General features: G+C 43.3%; 1 protein-coding gene across 4 annotated transcripts in view; it reads left to right on the top strand.

Annotated features, from left to right (window-relative positions):
* LOC134340815 (CMP-N-acetylneuraminate-beta-galactosamide-alpha-2,3-sialyltransferase 4-like) overlaps positions 1-15203 on the top strand; it is a 157437-nt gene that overhangs the window by 105052 nt on the left and 37182 nt on the right. For all 4 annotated transcript variants that reach the window (XM_063038351.1, XM_063038350.1, XM_063038352.1 and 1 more), the window contains 4 exons: positions 597-657; positions 1089-1184; positions 2273-2462; positions 10853-10996. In XM_063038351.1, the coding sequence (XP_062894421.1) occupies positions 597-657; positions 1089-1184; positions 2273-2462; positions 10853-10996 (491 nt within the window). The remainder of the gene's footprint in view (positions 1-596; positions 658-1088; positions 1185-2272; positions 2463-10852; positions 10997-15203) is intronic.

The raw sequence follows: 15203 nt of genomic DNA, 5'->3' as shown, positions 1-15203 counted from the left end.
CTGCTGTTTGTTCAGCATCCTAACTCTTCCAGTGATGGAAGCCCTGTAGTGCTGCTGGAGCAGAACTTCCAGAACTTAGACTGAGTGACAGTGAAAGGACAGCAATGTATTTGAAGAATGGTTTGGAAAGGAACCTGCAGGTAGTATTTCCTCTGTTTGCACGCTGGGTTTGAAAGGTACTGAGAAAGAGATTTTTGTGAGTAATGGCACTGTTTTCTGTAGGTAATACACACTGTAGCCAAGAATGGCTGTGGTGGGAGCAAATGTTTACAGTGCTGTTAGGAGTGCTATTCAAAGTACACTGCCTTTTCCTAGATGACGCTAAACTTCTTAAATGTCATCATAGAGCTCCACTTGTCTAGGGAAATGGTGAGTATGCTATCTTACTCCTGAGCTGTACTGCCTAGGCAGTGAAAAGCCTCTGGGGTGGTCAGAAGGAAACCCAGCCTCTGCTCTGCTCTTTTGCCACAATTTATCTGGTCTGGTCCAGTTCAGTTGTTGGTCAGTGGCAATCCCCAGAATACTGATGGTGGGCTGTGTGGGTCAGGAGGTGAGTCAATCATTGAGTCATTATAAACCTTTCACTTTCCTTCCAGAACAATCAATTAACAGGATATTGGCCAAAATACATTATGACATGCCTGAAAATATAAAGAGGTAAGTTGTTTATCAGTGAGGGGTCACATGTGTAGTCAATAGCTGCTGCCCTTAAGTGCCTTGGTATCCACTTTTATTGGTGCCTTTGCCTATGTCTAGCTGGATTGATTGATAAGAAACTGATATCAACATTTCAAGAAGCAGTCAAAAGATAATGGATGCCAGAAATGGCATATAGATTTCAATGAAGCTATAATTTGATGTTTGCTCAACATAAGCTTTAACAAGGCAGATTAATAATGTGCAGCTATTGCATTAAGGGGAAGAATTTATAAATGGCTGTAGTAGTGGAAAATTCAAGGTGATGGGATACGATTGGCATTGCATTAGCAGAGGCATCACATACTGCAGTCTCTGTAGGGGCTTCAGTTGTTTAGTTACTGTACTGAGGGGAACAAATTTTTATTGTAGGTCTTGTGTCTTTTGTTCAGGTTGGCTTGTAAAAGATGCGCTATCATTGGTAATGGATACACTCTGAGGAACAGCTCCCTCGGAGAAACAATCAACAAATACGATGTTGTCATTCGGTGAGGTGCAACTCTTGTGGTTCTTCTCGAGATAATATTTCCTTCTGGCTCTATGCATAAATGAGCTGGCAGGCTACCTGCTCACTTGGCTGCTAACTGGTACAAGTGTCCTTGGTCCCAGTTCCAGTTTTTTGCTTGCCTTTGCTCCTAAGGTAGCCTTCATATGTTACTTTAGTTACCCAAACTACAGCAGCAGTTTCTGTTAACACAGCACCTTAATAAAAATGTCCCAAAGCACCTGATAGGACATAATTTGTGTAATGGGACATAACTTGACACCAAGCCATAAGCAGAGATCAGGAGAGGAGATTGAAAATTTGGCCAGAGCCATAAAGGTTTTAGAAGTATCTTAAAGGGTTGAAAAATGTTGGTAGAGGGGCTATTAGAAGAGGGATTTTCACAGTTTAAAGCTCTGATGACTGAAGGCACTGGTGCCAATAGTGATGAAATAATGAAAACTGGGTTTCAGTATCAGGTTTATTAGCACTGACTTATAAAATGTTCTTGTAGTAGCATTATGGTGCAAAGTCTTTAAAATAACTATAAATGGAGTGTGGATCTTCAGGCTCCTGTATGTCCTCCCAAGAGATCAGAACTGGATGAATATAGCACTCCAATAAGGATTGGGAAAATGTACAGAAATATGCTAAGGGTTCTGGACATGAAGCAAAAAAGTGTGAGGTTATATAGAGAGCCAGTGAAGATAAGAAGATGTGAGGGCGTTGTTAGATAGCACCTTGCCACCAAAGCATTAGTATGCCTGCCATTTTTAGCTGCTAATCTATCTTAATCCAAATTGAGCCCAATCAGTCCTTCATCTTTCAGGATAGGCAGTGGATTGTGAGGGAAGGGGTGTGAGTGGGGTGGGGGATTACAGAGGTGAGTGTGCTGGCTATTCTCACCAACTTCAACTTGATTGTCACTGATCAGGGAATGGTTGCTCCCTGGTCATGTGAACTCTGAAACGAGGGGCAGTAGAGAAACATGGTGAAGAAGCTTGTGGAGCACATACATGATAACAGGAGGTACTGCGCTTTCTGGGGGTGAGGACATGGGTGGATAAATTGCCCTTTTTTTCATTGTTGCAGAATAAATGATGCTCCCGTCCGAGGCTACGAGAAGGACGTTGGCAACAAAACCACGCTGCGTTTCTTTTACCCTGAATCAGCAGGTTTCATGCCCGAGATTGAAAACAATCCCAACACACTTCTTGTGTTTTTACCCTTCAAGCAAGTGGATGCTCGTTGGCTCAGTGCAATCCTGTATAATGAGAAAAGAGTTGAGTGAGAACTATTGTGAAGAAGATCCGGTTGTTGGCGGGCTTAATCAATTGAAAGCATCAAGTTTCTTTCTCCTTTCACGAATATGTCCCATAAGCCAAGGGAAACTGTCAGATAGAAACCATAGAGTAATGATCTTTATCCTCTGAGTTTTGTGCCTTTGGTATTGTTTGCCCCACGACCTGTAATGACATCTTGAAGTCAGCACATCATAGAGCACAGAAACAGGCCCTTTGCCCCATAAAGAATCCATCTATTCTTTACCCATTTACCCACACTTGGTCTGTAGCCATCTGTGCTTAGAAATCTAAATGCACGTCCAGATACTTCTCAAATATTGTAAGAGTACTTTCTGATGAAACTTTCCAACCATTATCTGAAATGTGCCCATTTAATTTCCCTTGCTGATGGCATTGACAATAGCTGCCTTTCATGAAGTCCCCACGATGTGGCAGTTTTGCATTGCTTGTACTGGCTTTGTAATGCAAAGTTTGGGAGGTTTGATTCTCAAAAGGCAAGGAATGAAGTGATCAAGTTAATTCAAGTTTATTATCATGACACAAACAAGAGAAAGTCTGTAGATGATGGAAACCCGAGTAACACACACACAAAATGCTGGAGGAACTCAGCAGGCCAGGCAGCATCTATGGAAAAAAAAAGTAGTCAATGTTTTGGGCTGAAACCCTTCGGCAGGACTGGATAAAAAAAGCTGAGGAGTAGATTTGAAAGGTGGGGGAAGGGAGAGAGAAACACCAGGCGATAGGTGAAACTTGGAGGGGGAGGGATGAAATAAAGAGCTGGGAAGTTCATTGGTGAAAGAGACAGAAGGCCAAGGAAGAAAGAAAAGGGTGGGGGGGGGGGAGGAGCACCAGAGGAGGTGATAGATGAGGAAGGAGATAACATGAGAGAGGGAAAAAGGCTGGGAAATGGTGAGGCAGTGAGAGTGGGGTGGAAGAACATTACCAGAAGTTTGAGAAATAGATATTCATGCCATCAGGTTGGAGGCTACCCAAACAGAATACAAGATGTTGTTCATGCTCAGGTTGGAGGCTACCCCGTGTGGCTAAAGAAATTTCTCCACATCTTTGTTTTGAAAGGGCACCCCTCTATCCTGAGACTGTGCCTGCTTGTCCTAGACTCCCCCATCATGGGAAGCATCCTTTCCACATCTACTCTGTGTGGGCCTTTCAACATTCGAAAGGTTTCAATGAGATCCCCCCTTATCCTTCTGAATTCCAGCGAGTACAGACCCAGAGCCATCAAACGTTCCTCATGTGATAACCCTTTAATTCCTGGAATCATCCTTGTGAACCTCCTCTGGAACCTCATCAATGCCAGCACATCTTTTCTAAGATAAGGAGCCCAAAACTGTTCACAATACTCAAGGTGAGGCCTTACCAGTGCCTTATAAAGCCACTGCATCTCAGATTTCTGGATTTTCTCCCCACTTAGAAAATAGTCCACATATTTATTTCTACTACCAAAGTGCATGACCACGCATTTTCCAACATTGTTTTTCATTTGCCACTTTCTTGCCCGGTCTCCTAATTTGTCTAAATTCTTCTGCAACAGTACCTGCCCCTCTACCAATCTTCATATCATCTTGTCAGAGCACTGAAGCAGGGACCCAATCGCAAACCAAATACTGTGTGCACTGTGATATTTACTGAGTAGCAAATCCAGAGGGGCAAACAAAGTTTGCATCAAAGTTCAGGCAGAGATCAAAACATCCACAGAAATCCAAAAACCAGAATAGGGAAACAGGCAGAGTACAGATACAAATGTTGGAAAGGCTCAGGAAAACTCACTGGCACAATCTGGCAACAAACAGCTGAAAACACAGGACTGAAATACACTGAGCAGTAAACAGAGAGGCAGATGATAGATGGAGCACAATGAGACACAGGTGGCAGCAAAACAGGTAATAATGAGAAACAGGTGAGAGGCGGAGTACTCAGTAATACAGGGGCCGGAGTAGAGCAGGAGCAGGGACAGGAGTACATGGGGCACGAAAACAAACGAGCACATGGCAATACAAAACCACAGACTGATGGCTAGGGGGAAAACACACAAAAAGACAAAGTTCAGCTGGAGGTACTGACACATCTGCAAACTTGGCAACAAAGCCATGTATTCCATCATCTAAATCATTTATGTACAGCATAAAAAGAAGTGGTCCCAACACCGACCCTGTGGAACATCACTAGTCACTGGCAGCCAGCCAGAAGAGGATCCTACCAATCAGCCAATGCTCTAACCATCTTAGTAACTTTCCTGTAATACCATGGGCTCTTAAGTTGGTAAGCAGCCTTATGTGTGGTACCATGTCAAAGGCCTTCTGAAATTCCAAATCGACAACATGCACTGCATTCCCTTTATCTATCCTACTTGTAATCTTCTCAAAGAATTCCAATAGGTTTGTTAAGCAGGAATTTCCCTGAAGGAAACCATGCCAACTCTATACTATCTTGTCCTATGTCATCAAGTACTCCATCACCTCATCATTAACAATTGACTTTTAACATCTTCCCAACATCTGAGGTCAGGCTAACTGGTCGATAATTTTCTTTCTGTTGCCTTCCTCCTTTCTTAAAGAGTGGAGGAATATTTGTAATTTCTCAGTCCTCTGGCACCATGCCAGAGTCCAATGATTTTTGAAAGATCATTACTAATGCCACCACAATCTCTTACGCTACCTCTTACAGAACCCTAGGGTGCAGTTCCTCTGGTCTGGGTGACTTATGTACCTTTAGCCTTTCAGCTTTTTGAGCACCTTCTCTCTTGTAACAGTAACTGCACCCACTTCCCTTCCTTCACACATTACAACATAGACATAGAACAGTACAGCACAGTACAGGCCCTTTGGCCCACAATGTTGTGCCAACCCTCAAACCCTGCCTCCCATATAAGCCCCCACCTTAAATTCCTCCGTATACCTGTCTAGTAGTCCCTTAAACTTCACTAGTGTATCTGCCTCCACCACTGACTCAGGCAGTGCATTCCACACACCAACCACTCTCTGAGTAAAAAACCTTCCTCTAATATCCCCCTTGAACTTCCCACCCCTTACCTTAAAGCCACGTCCTCTTGCATTGAGCAGTGGTGCCCTGGGGAAGAGGTGCTGGCTATCCACTCTATCTATTCCTCTTATTATGTTGTACACCTCTATCATGTCTCCTCTCATCCTCCTTCTCTCCAAAGAGTAAAGCCCGAGCTCCCTTAATCTCTGATCATAATGCATACTTTCTAAACCAGGCAGCATCCTGGTAAATCTCCTCTGTACCCTTTCCAATGCTTCCACATCCTTCCTATAGTGAGGTGACCAGAACTGGACACAGTACTCCAAGTGTGGCTGAACCAGAGTTTTATAGAGCTGCATCATTACATCGTGACTCTTAAACTCTATCCCTCGACTTATGAAAGCTAACGGCCCATAAGCTTTCTTAACTACCCTATCCACCTGTGAGGCAACTTTCAGGGATCTGTGGACATGTACCCCGAGATCCCTCTGCTCCTCCACACTACCAAGTATCCTGCCATTTACTTTGTACTCTGCCTTGGGAGTTTGTCCTTCTAAAGTGTACCACCTCACACTTCTCCGGGTTGAACTCCACCTGCCACTTCTCAGCCCACTCCTGCATCCTATCAATGTCTCTCTGCAATCTTTGACAATCCTCTACACTATCTACAACACCACCAACCTTTGTGTCATCTGCAAACTTGCCAACCCACCCTTCTACCCCAACATCCAGGTTGTTAATAAAAATCACAAAAGGTAGAGGTCCCAGAACAGATCCTTGTGGGACACCACTAGTCACAATCCTCCAATCTGAATGTATTCCCTCCACCACGACCCTCTGCCTTGTGTAGGCAAGCCAATTCTGAATCCACCTGGCCAAACTTCCCGGGATCCCATGCCTACTAACTTTCTGAATAAGCCTACCGTGTGGAACCTTGTCAAATGCCTTACTAAAATCCATATAGATCACATCCACTGCACTATCCTCATCTATATGCCTGGTCACCTCCTCAAAGAACTCTGTCAGGCTTGTTAGACACGATCTGCCCTTCACAAAGCCATGCTGACTGTCCCTGATCAGACCATGATTCTCTAAATGCCTATGGATCCTATCTCTAAGAATCTTTTCCAACAGCTTTCCCACCACAGACGTAAGGCTCACTGGTCTGTAATTACCCGGACTATCCCTACTACCTTTTTTGAATAAGGGGACAACATTCGCCTCCCTCCAATCCTCCGGTACCATTCCTGTGGACAATGAGGACATAAAGATCCTAGCCAGAGGCTCAGCAATCTCTTCTCTCGCCTCGTGGAGCAGCCTGGGAAATATTCCGTCAGGCCCTGGGGACTTATCTGTCCTAATGTATTTTAACAACTCCAACACCTCCTCTCCCTTAATATTAACATGCTCCAGAACATCAACCTCACTCATATTGTCCTCACCATCATCAAGTTTCCTCTCATTGGTGAATACTGAAGAGAAGTATTCATTGAGGACCTTGCTCACTTCCACAGCCTCCAGGGACATCTTCCCACCATTATCTCTAATCGGTCCTACCTTCACTCCTGTCATCCTTTTTTTCTGCACATAATTGAAGAATGCCTTGGGGTTTTCCTTTACCCTACTCACCAAGGCCTTCTCATGCCCCCTTCTTGCTCTTCTCAGCCCCTTCTTAAGCTCCTTTCTTGCTTCCCTATATTCCTCAGTAGACCCATCTGATCCTTGCTTCCTAAACCTCATGTATGCTGCCTTCTTCCACCTGGCATCAGGCATACTGCTCGTATTTTCCACAGTGAAGGCGAATGCAAAATATTCATTTACTTCATCAGCCATATCCGTGTTCCCCATTATTATTTCTCCTGCCTCATTTTCTAGCGGTCCTATATCCACTCTCATTTCTCTTTTATTTTTAACATACCTGAAAAAACATTTACTATCCACTTTGATATTATTTGCGAGCTTGCTTTCATATTTCATCTTCTTCCTTATAACGATTTTTAGTTGCTCTCTATAGGTTTTTAAAAAGTTCCCAATCCTCTATCTTCCCACTAATTTTTGCTTTGTTTTGTGCTCTTTCTTTTGCTTTTACAATAGCTTTGACTTGTCAGCCACACGGGAGTATTGGTCCCTCTTGGGTTCAGGTGCAACCCTTCACTTTTGAACAGGTCATACCTCCCCCAGAGGAGATCCCAATGATCCAAGAACCTGAAGCCTTACCCCCTGCACCAGCTTCTCACACTCACATTTATCTGTAAAGTCACCCTCTTTCTACCCTCACTGGCGCGTGGCATAGTCGGCAATCTAGACATTACTACCCGGGCAGTCCTGCTTCTCAGCTTTCTATCTCGCTCTCTAAATTCTCTTTTCAGGATCTCATTGTTTTTCCTTTCTATGTCATTGGTACCAATAGGTACCAAGACATCTGGCTGCTTCCTCTCCCTCTCCAAAATGTTGTGGATGCGATCTGAGACGTCCCTGACCCTGGCACCTGGGAGGCAGCATACCATCCGGGTGTCCTGTTCACATCCACAGAATCTCCTGTCTGTCATGTATACATGAAATATACATTATTTACGTAAGACAGTGAAGAGAAAAAAATTCAGTTGGTCTAAGGTCGCTAGTTGGAATTCAAAAGCATAGAGTGGGCATGGATGTTTTCAATAGTGGGAAAGTCTACAACCAGAGGCATTGCCTCAGAATACAAGTGCGTTCCTTTAGAACTGAGAATGGAAGGAATTTCTTTAGTCACAAGTTGGTGAATCTGGAATTCATTGCCACATTCAGTTGTAGAGGCCAAGTCATTTGGTATATTTAAAGCAAAGATTGATTGGTTCTTGATTAGGAAATGTGTGAAAAGTTACGGGGAGAAGGCAGAAGAATGGAGTTGAGGGAAAAGAAATTAGCCATGATTGAATGTGGAGAAGACTTGATGGGCCGAATGGTCTAGTTCTGCTCTATGTCTTATGGTCTTATGCATTTAGCCAATGCCTTCACTCTGCTCACAGTTTGGACAGAATCACTTGGAGCTGCCAGTTTTTGTCAGGCAGATTGCAAGTGTGGTGTACTGAGCCACCTGTAAACATGGATTTTGTACTTGGAGTTGTTCAGTTGCCATTGAGCTAATCTGGATTGGGTTCGATACCATACTGTACTCAAGAAGTCAGTGAAATCCACTTCTTACAAAGGGGTTGGCCCACTTTAGTTAAAGCACATTAGGCGGCCACTCAGCCTTTTGAGTTGGCCTTCGCTGTTTTGAAGAAAGATCCAGTTAGTTTGCCTTCACTCCTTCCACATTTAATTGGAATTTTTCCCCCTTCAAATTGTTTTCTAATTTCCTCTGAAAATGCTGTTGAGCTTCCATTTATTGCCCTGCTATTTGGTTTAAACCCCAACCAATTGGTGCATAAAATATGTTACCTGAACCAGCAGCATCAATTGATCTACCTTAAATCTGTGGCCTCTCTTCTACAATTGTTGTGTTGCTTACCGAGTGTTTTGTAAAAATACTTTGATTGGCCAACACTGATGGCAGGGCACCCAGCCCCAGCCTATGGTCTCCTTGCATCTTTGAAATGGTCCAGATATGGAGAATTGGCAGCTCCTCCAAGCAACAGGTGTGGAGAACTCAGGCAAGTCTGGTTCCTCCTTCAAGCTCCTGGTTGAGCTCAGACTTGGCTCAGGATAAATTATGGGACTGTGGAGATCTGGGCTGAACTCCACACCATCTGACAGATGCAAATGTTTATTCTATCCCATCATTAAGTACATCACCTCCCCAAACTGAAAAAATGGAAGGAATGAGAAGGCAGCCACTCTGTGCAGACGTCAAGGATGGTGGAAAGGCTAAGTAGGGGGTAGTTGCTGACTTAGTCAGACTTGGCCAGTTATCACAGCTGTCCATCAGATGAGGACCCAGCAGTGTGGTTGCTCTTTGAAATGGCCAGAAACCATTCAGTTCAAGGGCAACCAGGGATTGGTATTAAATACTGATCTTGTCTGTATGTGTCTCACGGAAACCTGATGCTTGTCCTTACCTTCAGTGAATTAATCACCTTCTATTGACTGCTGGTCTCCCAGTTATTACTGATCCCCAAGGATGCAGGGACTTGTGAGCATTCACTCTGACCCTCTCCATTACAGCTTTCTGACAGCACTTATCATCAATCATTTATAAACACTTAACTAATTTCAAAACAAATATGAATGAAAAATTAACATTAATTCATTGAAAACCTATTTTCAATGTGGTATCTTAAATATGATTAATTGGAAGAATGAGGGTTGATCTTGCATAAATGTACAAACTAATAAGCTGGTATGATGGGTAAATGTTTTTCCTAGTGGCTCAGTCTTAAAAGCAGTTTCAAGGCAAGGGCCCGGTCATTTGAAATAAAAGTATGTAGAATTTTTTTCTCACAGAAACTGGTGAAAATCTCTACCCCAGAGGTTGTGGAGAACAAATCACTGGAGGTATTTAAAGTGGAATTAGATAGATTTTTGCAAGATTGGATGATTGACGGTTACAGGAGTCTGACACAGGAGGAGTTGAGGGCTGGGTTGGATCAGCCATGATTGCATTAAATGGTAGGGCAGGCTTGAGGGGCTGGTCAGTCTACTCCTGTGCCATTCTTCCTCTGAAATTGAAATAAGTAAAATTAAACAGATCACTTGCCTTCCCTTAACTCTTCAGTGAAGGTTGACATCCATGGGGCAGCACTAGATGTGCCAGTAATGGCTAGTATAGAGCTGAAAGGCCAGTGGTGGTGTACCTTTTTCTTGCTTTGGTACATTATGGAACCACCACTGGTCTTGGTGCTGAGTTCAGTAGAGGAACAGGCCAGATGTGATGCCAGGTGTGGCTGGTAGAGCCACAGGTCAGCTAATTTGCTGCTATGTTGTGTAGTCTACCATCATTCAAACCTTCCCTGTTCCTCCTGTGTACTGTGCTGGTTTGCCTGTTGCTGTGGTGCTGGTGGCACTCACTGGCACCACTGGATGAGCATAATCTAGCCTATTACAAAGGACCTCTTCAATGGAATCCATACAGATGGAAACTTAATTCCCCTCAATCAATAAATATGACTTCCACAATTTTGTTAACATAATATTATGGGACATGTAAACACATTGGTAGCTGGAAGACAGATGCAGGTCCACTATAATCTTATACATTGGGGTAGTCTCAATGAGCTGAATAGTTTCATCCTATTCCTATATTCCAGTCCAAGTTGGTACTTCTATGCTTTCTCCTTGTACCTCCACAATTGCGAGGAAGGCCTTCAAATTCTGACTTAATCAATTAATTAGCTAATTATCGGCCATCTGTGCCTTCAGCTCTTTAAATTTGCACAATTTCTTTCTGTTCCAGACAAGCAAAGGATTCTGGAAGCCTCCACCCTTAGTATGGGAAGCAAATCCTTCTAATATCCGAATCCTCAACCCATATTACATACACCAAGCTGCGACCAAATTATTGAAAATCCCATTGAAGGTACCTCCCAGGTCCAAACAGGTAAGGACATCATTTTACAATTTTTGAATGAAATTGCTCAAGAAGAATAAGTGTAGTTCATTATCCCTTAGTTTTTTTTTGGTGTGGAATTGCACCAAGATTTTATCATTTACCTCTTGGGTGGCACAGCTAGTAGAGCCACTGCCTCACAGCGCTAGGGCCTTGGGTTCAATCCTGAGCTTGAGTGTTCTCTGTGCGGAGTTGAGCATGTTCTTCGTGTGACTGCATGGGTGTCCTCCAGGCTTCCTTCCATATCCCAAAGATAGACAACTTGGTAGGTTAATTTCTTACCGTAAATGCCTCTCGGTGTGTAGGTGAATGTTATAATCCAGGGGTGGGCGAGGGGGGAGGGGTTGATAAGAAAAAAAATAGGATTAATAAAGATGAGTGTAAATGGGTGGTTAATGATTGACATGGACTGAAGAACATTTTTTAAAATCTCTCTCTATGTCATCAGTCTTTTAGTCACCTGCCCCTGTATCATCTTACATTGCTTGGTAACAAATGTCTTAGAATTTGGTGAAGTGGCTGACAAGAGAAGTCAAAGCCAAAGTTAAAGCAGAGGGCATACAAGGAAGCAAAAATTAGTGGGAAGATAGGATTGGGAAGTTTTTAAAAGCTTACAAAAGGAAACTAAGAAGGTCATTAAGAGGGAAAAGATTAACTATGAAAGGAAGCTAGCAAATAATATCAAAGAGGATACTTAAAGCTCTTTCAAGTATATACAGAGTAAAAGACAGGTGAGAGTAGATATAGGACCATTAGAAAGTGATGCTGGAGAAATTGTAATGGGAAATAAGGAGATGGCAGAGGAACTGAATGAGTATTTTGCATCAGTCTTCACAGAGGAAGACATCAGCAGTATACCGGACACTCAAGGGTGGCAGGGAAGAGAAGTGTGCGCAGTCACAATTACGACAGAGAAAGTATTCAGGAAGCTGAATAGTCTAAAGGTACAAACGTTTGTAGATAAATCTCCTGGACCAGATGGAATGCACTCTCGTGTTCTGAAGGAAGTAGCTATGGAGATTGCGGAGGCATTAGCGATGATCTTTCAAAAGTCAATAGATTCTGGCATGGTTCCGGAGAACTGGAAGATTGCAAATGTCACTCCGCTATTTAAGAAGGAGGCAAAGAAACAAAAAGGAAATTATAGCAACACACATCAAAGTTGCTGGTGAATGCAGCAGGCCAAGCAGCATCTATTATAGACCTGTTAGCTTGACATCAGTGGTTGGGAAGTTGTTGGAGTGATTGTCAAGGATGAGGTTATGGAGTACCTGGAGGCATATGACAAGATAGGCAGAACTCAGCATGGATTCCTTAAAGGAAAATCCTGCCTGACAAACCTATTACAATTTTTTGAGGAAATTACAAGTAGGCTAGACAAGTGGATGTTGTATATTTAGATTTTCAGAAGGCCTTTGACAAGGTGCCACACATGAGCCTACTTAACAAGTTAAGAGCCCATGGAATTATGGGAAAGTTACATATGTGGATAGAGCGTTGGCTGATTGGCAGGAAACAGAGAGTGGGAATAAAGGGATCCTATTCTGGTTGGCTGCTGGTTACCAGTGGTGTTCCACAGGGATCAGTGTTGGGGCCGCTTCTTTTTACATTGTACATCAACGATTTGGATTATGGAATAGATGGCTTTGTGGCTAAGTTTGCTGATGATACAAAGATAGGTGGAGGGGTCGGTAGTGCTGATGAAACAGAGAGTCTGCAGAGAGACTTGGATAGATTGGAAGAATGGGCAAAGAAGTGGCAAATGAAATACGATGTTGGAAAGTATATGGTTATGCACTTTGGCAGAAGAAATAAATGGACAGACTATTATTTAAATGGGAAGAGAATTCAAAGTTCTGAGATGCAACGGGACTTGGGAGTCCTCGTACAGGATACCCTTAAAGTTAACCTCCAGGTTGAGTCAGTAGTGAAGAAGGCGAATGCAATGTTGGCATTCATTTCTAGAGGAATAGAGTATAGGAGCAGGGATGTGATGTTGAGGCTCTATAAGGCGCTGGTGAGACCTCACTTGGAGTACTGTGGGCAGTTTTGATCTCCTTATTTAAGAAAGGATGTGCTGACGTTGGAGAGGGTACAGAGAAGATTCACTAGAATTATTCCGGGAATGAGAGGGTTAACAAATGAGGACCGTTTATCTGCTCTTGGACTGTATTCCTTGGAGTTTAGAAGAATGAGGGGAGACCTCATAGAAACATTTCGAATGTTGAAAGGCATGGACAGAGTGGATGTGGCAAAGTTGTTTCCCATGGTGGGGGAGTCTAGTACGAGAGGGCATGACTTAAGGATTGAAGGGCGCCCATTCAGAACAGAGATGCGAAGAAATTTTTTTAGCCAAATGGTGATGAATCTATGGAATTTGTTGCCATGGGCGGCAGTGGAGGCCAAGTCATTGGGTGTATTTAAGGCAGAGATTGATAGGTATCTGAGTAGCCAGGGCATCAAAGGTTATGGTGAGAAGGCGGGGGAGTGGGACTAAATGGGAGAATGGATCAGCTCATGATAAAATGGCGGAGCAGACTCGATGGGCCGAATGGCCGACTTCTGCTCCTTTGTCTTATGGTCTTAAGTCCTAGGGACAATTTATTATGTGAAAGATACGAAACAGTTGAAAGTTTTCAGTGTTGTCGATTGCAGCACTGAGACAACAGCACAGCCTTCACTAAGAGAAGGGCAAGGGTAGCAGATGCATGGGAACACCAGCATTAGGGTCTTCCCTACAAAATGCACACTAGTCTTTCATTGCTGCTGTGTTTAAATCCTGAAAGTCTCTCAAAGTTCAAAGCGAACATTCACACTAACTACAAAGAAACACAATTGAATCAATGAGAAACTGCACGCAACAAAAACGGACAAACAACAAGTATGCAAAAGTCAGTAAACTGCAAGTAGAAAAAGATAAAAAAATAAAATAAAAAGAAATAAATAAGCAATAGATATTGAGAGCATGAGTTGCAAAGTCTTTGAAAGTGAGTTCATGAGTTGTGAAATTAGTTCAAAATTGGTGTTGAGCGAAGCTGAACGATGTTATCCTCTTTGATTCAAGAGCCTGATGGTTGAGGGGTAATAACTGCTCCTGAACCTAGTGGTGTGAGTCCTGAAGCTCCTCTACCTTCTTCCTGATGGCGGCAGCGAGAAGAGAGCATGTTATGGTTGGTGTGCACCCTGATGATAGATGCTGCTTTCCTGTGACATGCTCCGTGTAGATGTACTTAATGGTGGGGAGGGTTTTACCTGTGATGGACTCAGCTATATCCAGTACTTTTTGTAGGATTTTCCATTCAAGGGCATTAGTATTTCCATACCAGGCCATGATGCAACCAGTCAATATACTCTGTACCGCACATCTATAGAAGTTTGTCAAAATCTTAGATGACATGCCGAAAAAGGATCTAGTGCTTTGCTGGTGTATATGATGAACAAACTCTTCTCAGGCATCTAGCCAGGTACAGGTATTGATTACATTAGATCCATTTTGGACATCAACGTGAACAGACAACTGTCTCTTCACCTGGAATTCTCAGCCCTCTTGTCTCCTAGTGATTAGGAATACATCGACAGGTCCACTGCTGCCCAAGGTGAATTAGTTTCATGAAGGAACACTGTGAGGCAGGTCAGGAAATACAATAATCTATCCAAACAAAATGCAGTCACCCCACCACTGGACCCAGAAAAGTCTGTCATCAATCAAAGTGGGCAAAGCATCAATGAGGCGACTAGATCGGTCCTTGCTCTCAAAAAACCTGGTTTGTTGAAACTGAACATTACAAAAGGAGAGTGATTGGCCCTCCAGGCATTATGGCGAAACCCAGCCATCATGATTTTACCAGCTGACAAAGGAAATGCGATGGTCCTGATGTCCTCGAAGGAATACCACAGGAAAGTCCAACAGATGCTGGGCGATCCCAGATCTACAGGGTTCTGCAGTGGGATCCCATGGATTCAACTGTGAGGATGATCTCAGCTCTTCTGAAGAAATCTGGACAGTCAGCAGACATATGCAAGACACTTCTGTCTCAGGTGCCGGTACCACCAAGACTTTATGGACTCCCTAACGTACACAAGGAGGTCCCCGAGGCCTATAGATTCTCCAACTTACTACCTCGCTAAGCATTTAGCAACCATGCTGTCTCCCTTTGTTGGGGGCTGTGAGCATCACATCACGAATTTGACTGACTTC

This window comes from Mobula hypostoma, chromosome X2 (genome assembly GCF_963921235.1).
Source record: "Mobula hypostoma chromosome X2, sMobHyp1.1, whole genome shotgun sequence".
NCBI classification, from domain to species: domain Eukaryota; kingdom Metazoa; phylum Chordata; class Chondrichthyes; order Myliobatiformes; family Myliobatidae; genus Mobula; species Mobula hypostoma.
Note: the sequence above shows the minus strand (reverse complement) of the source record. Positions and strands in the feature narration are given on the sequence as shown.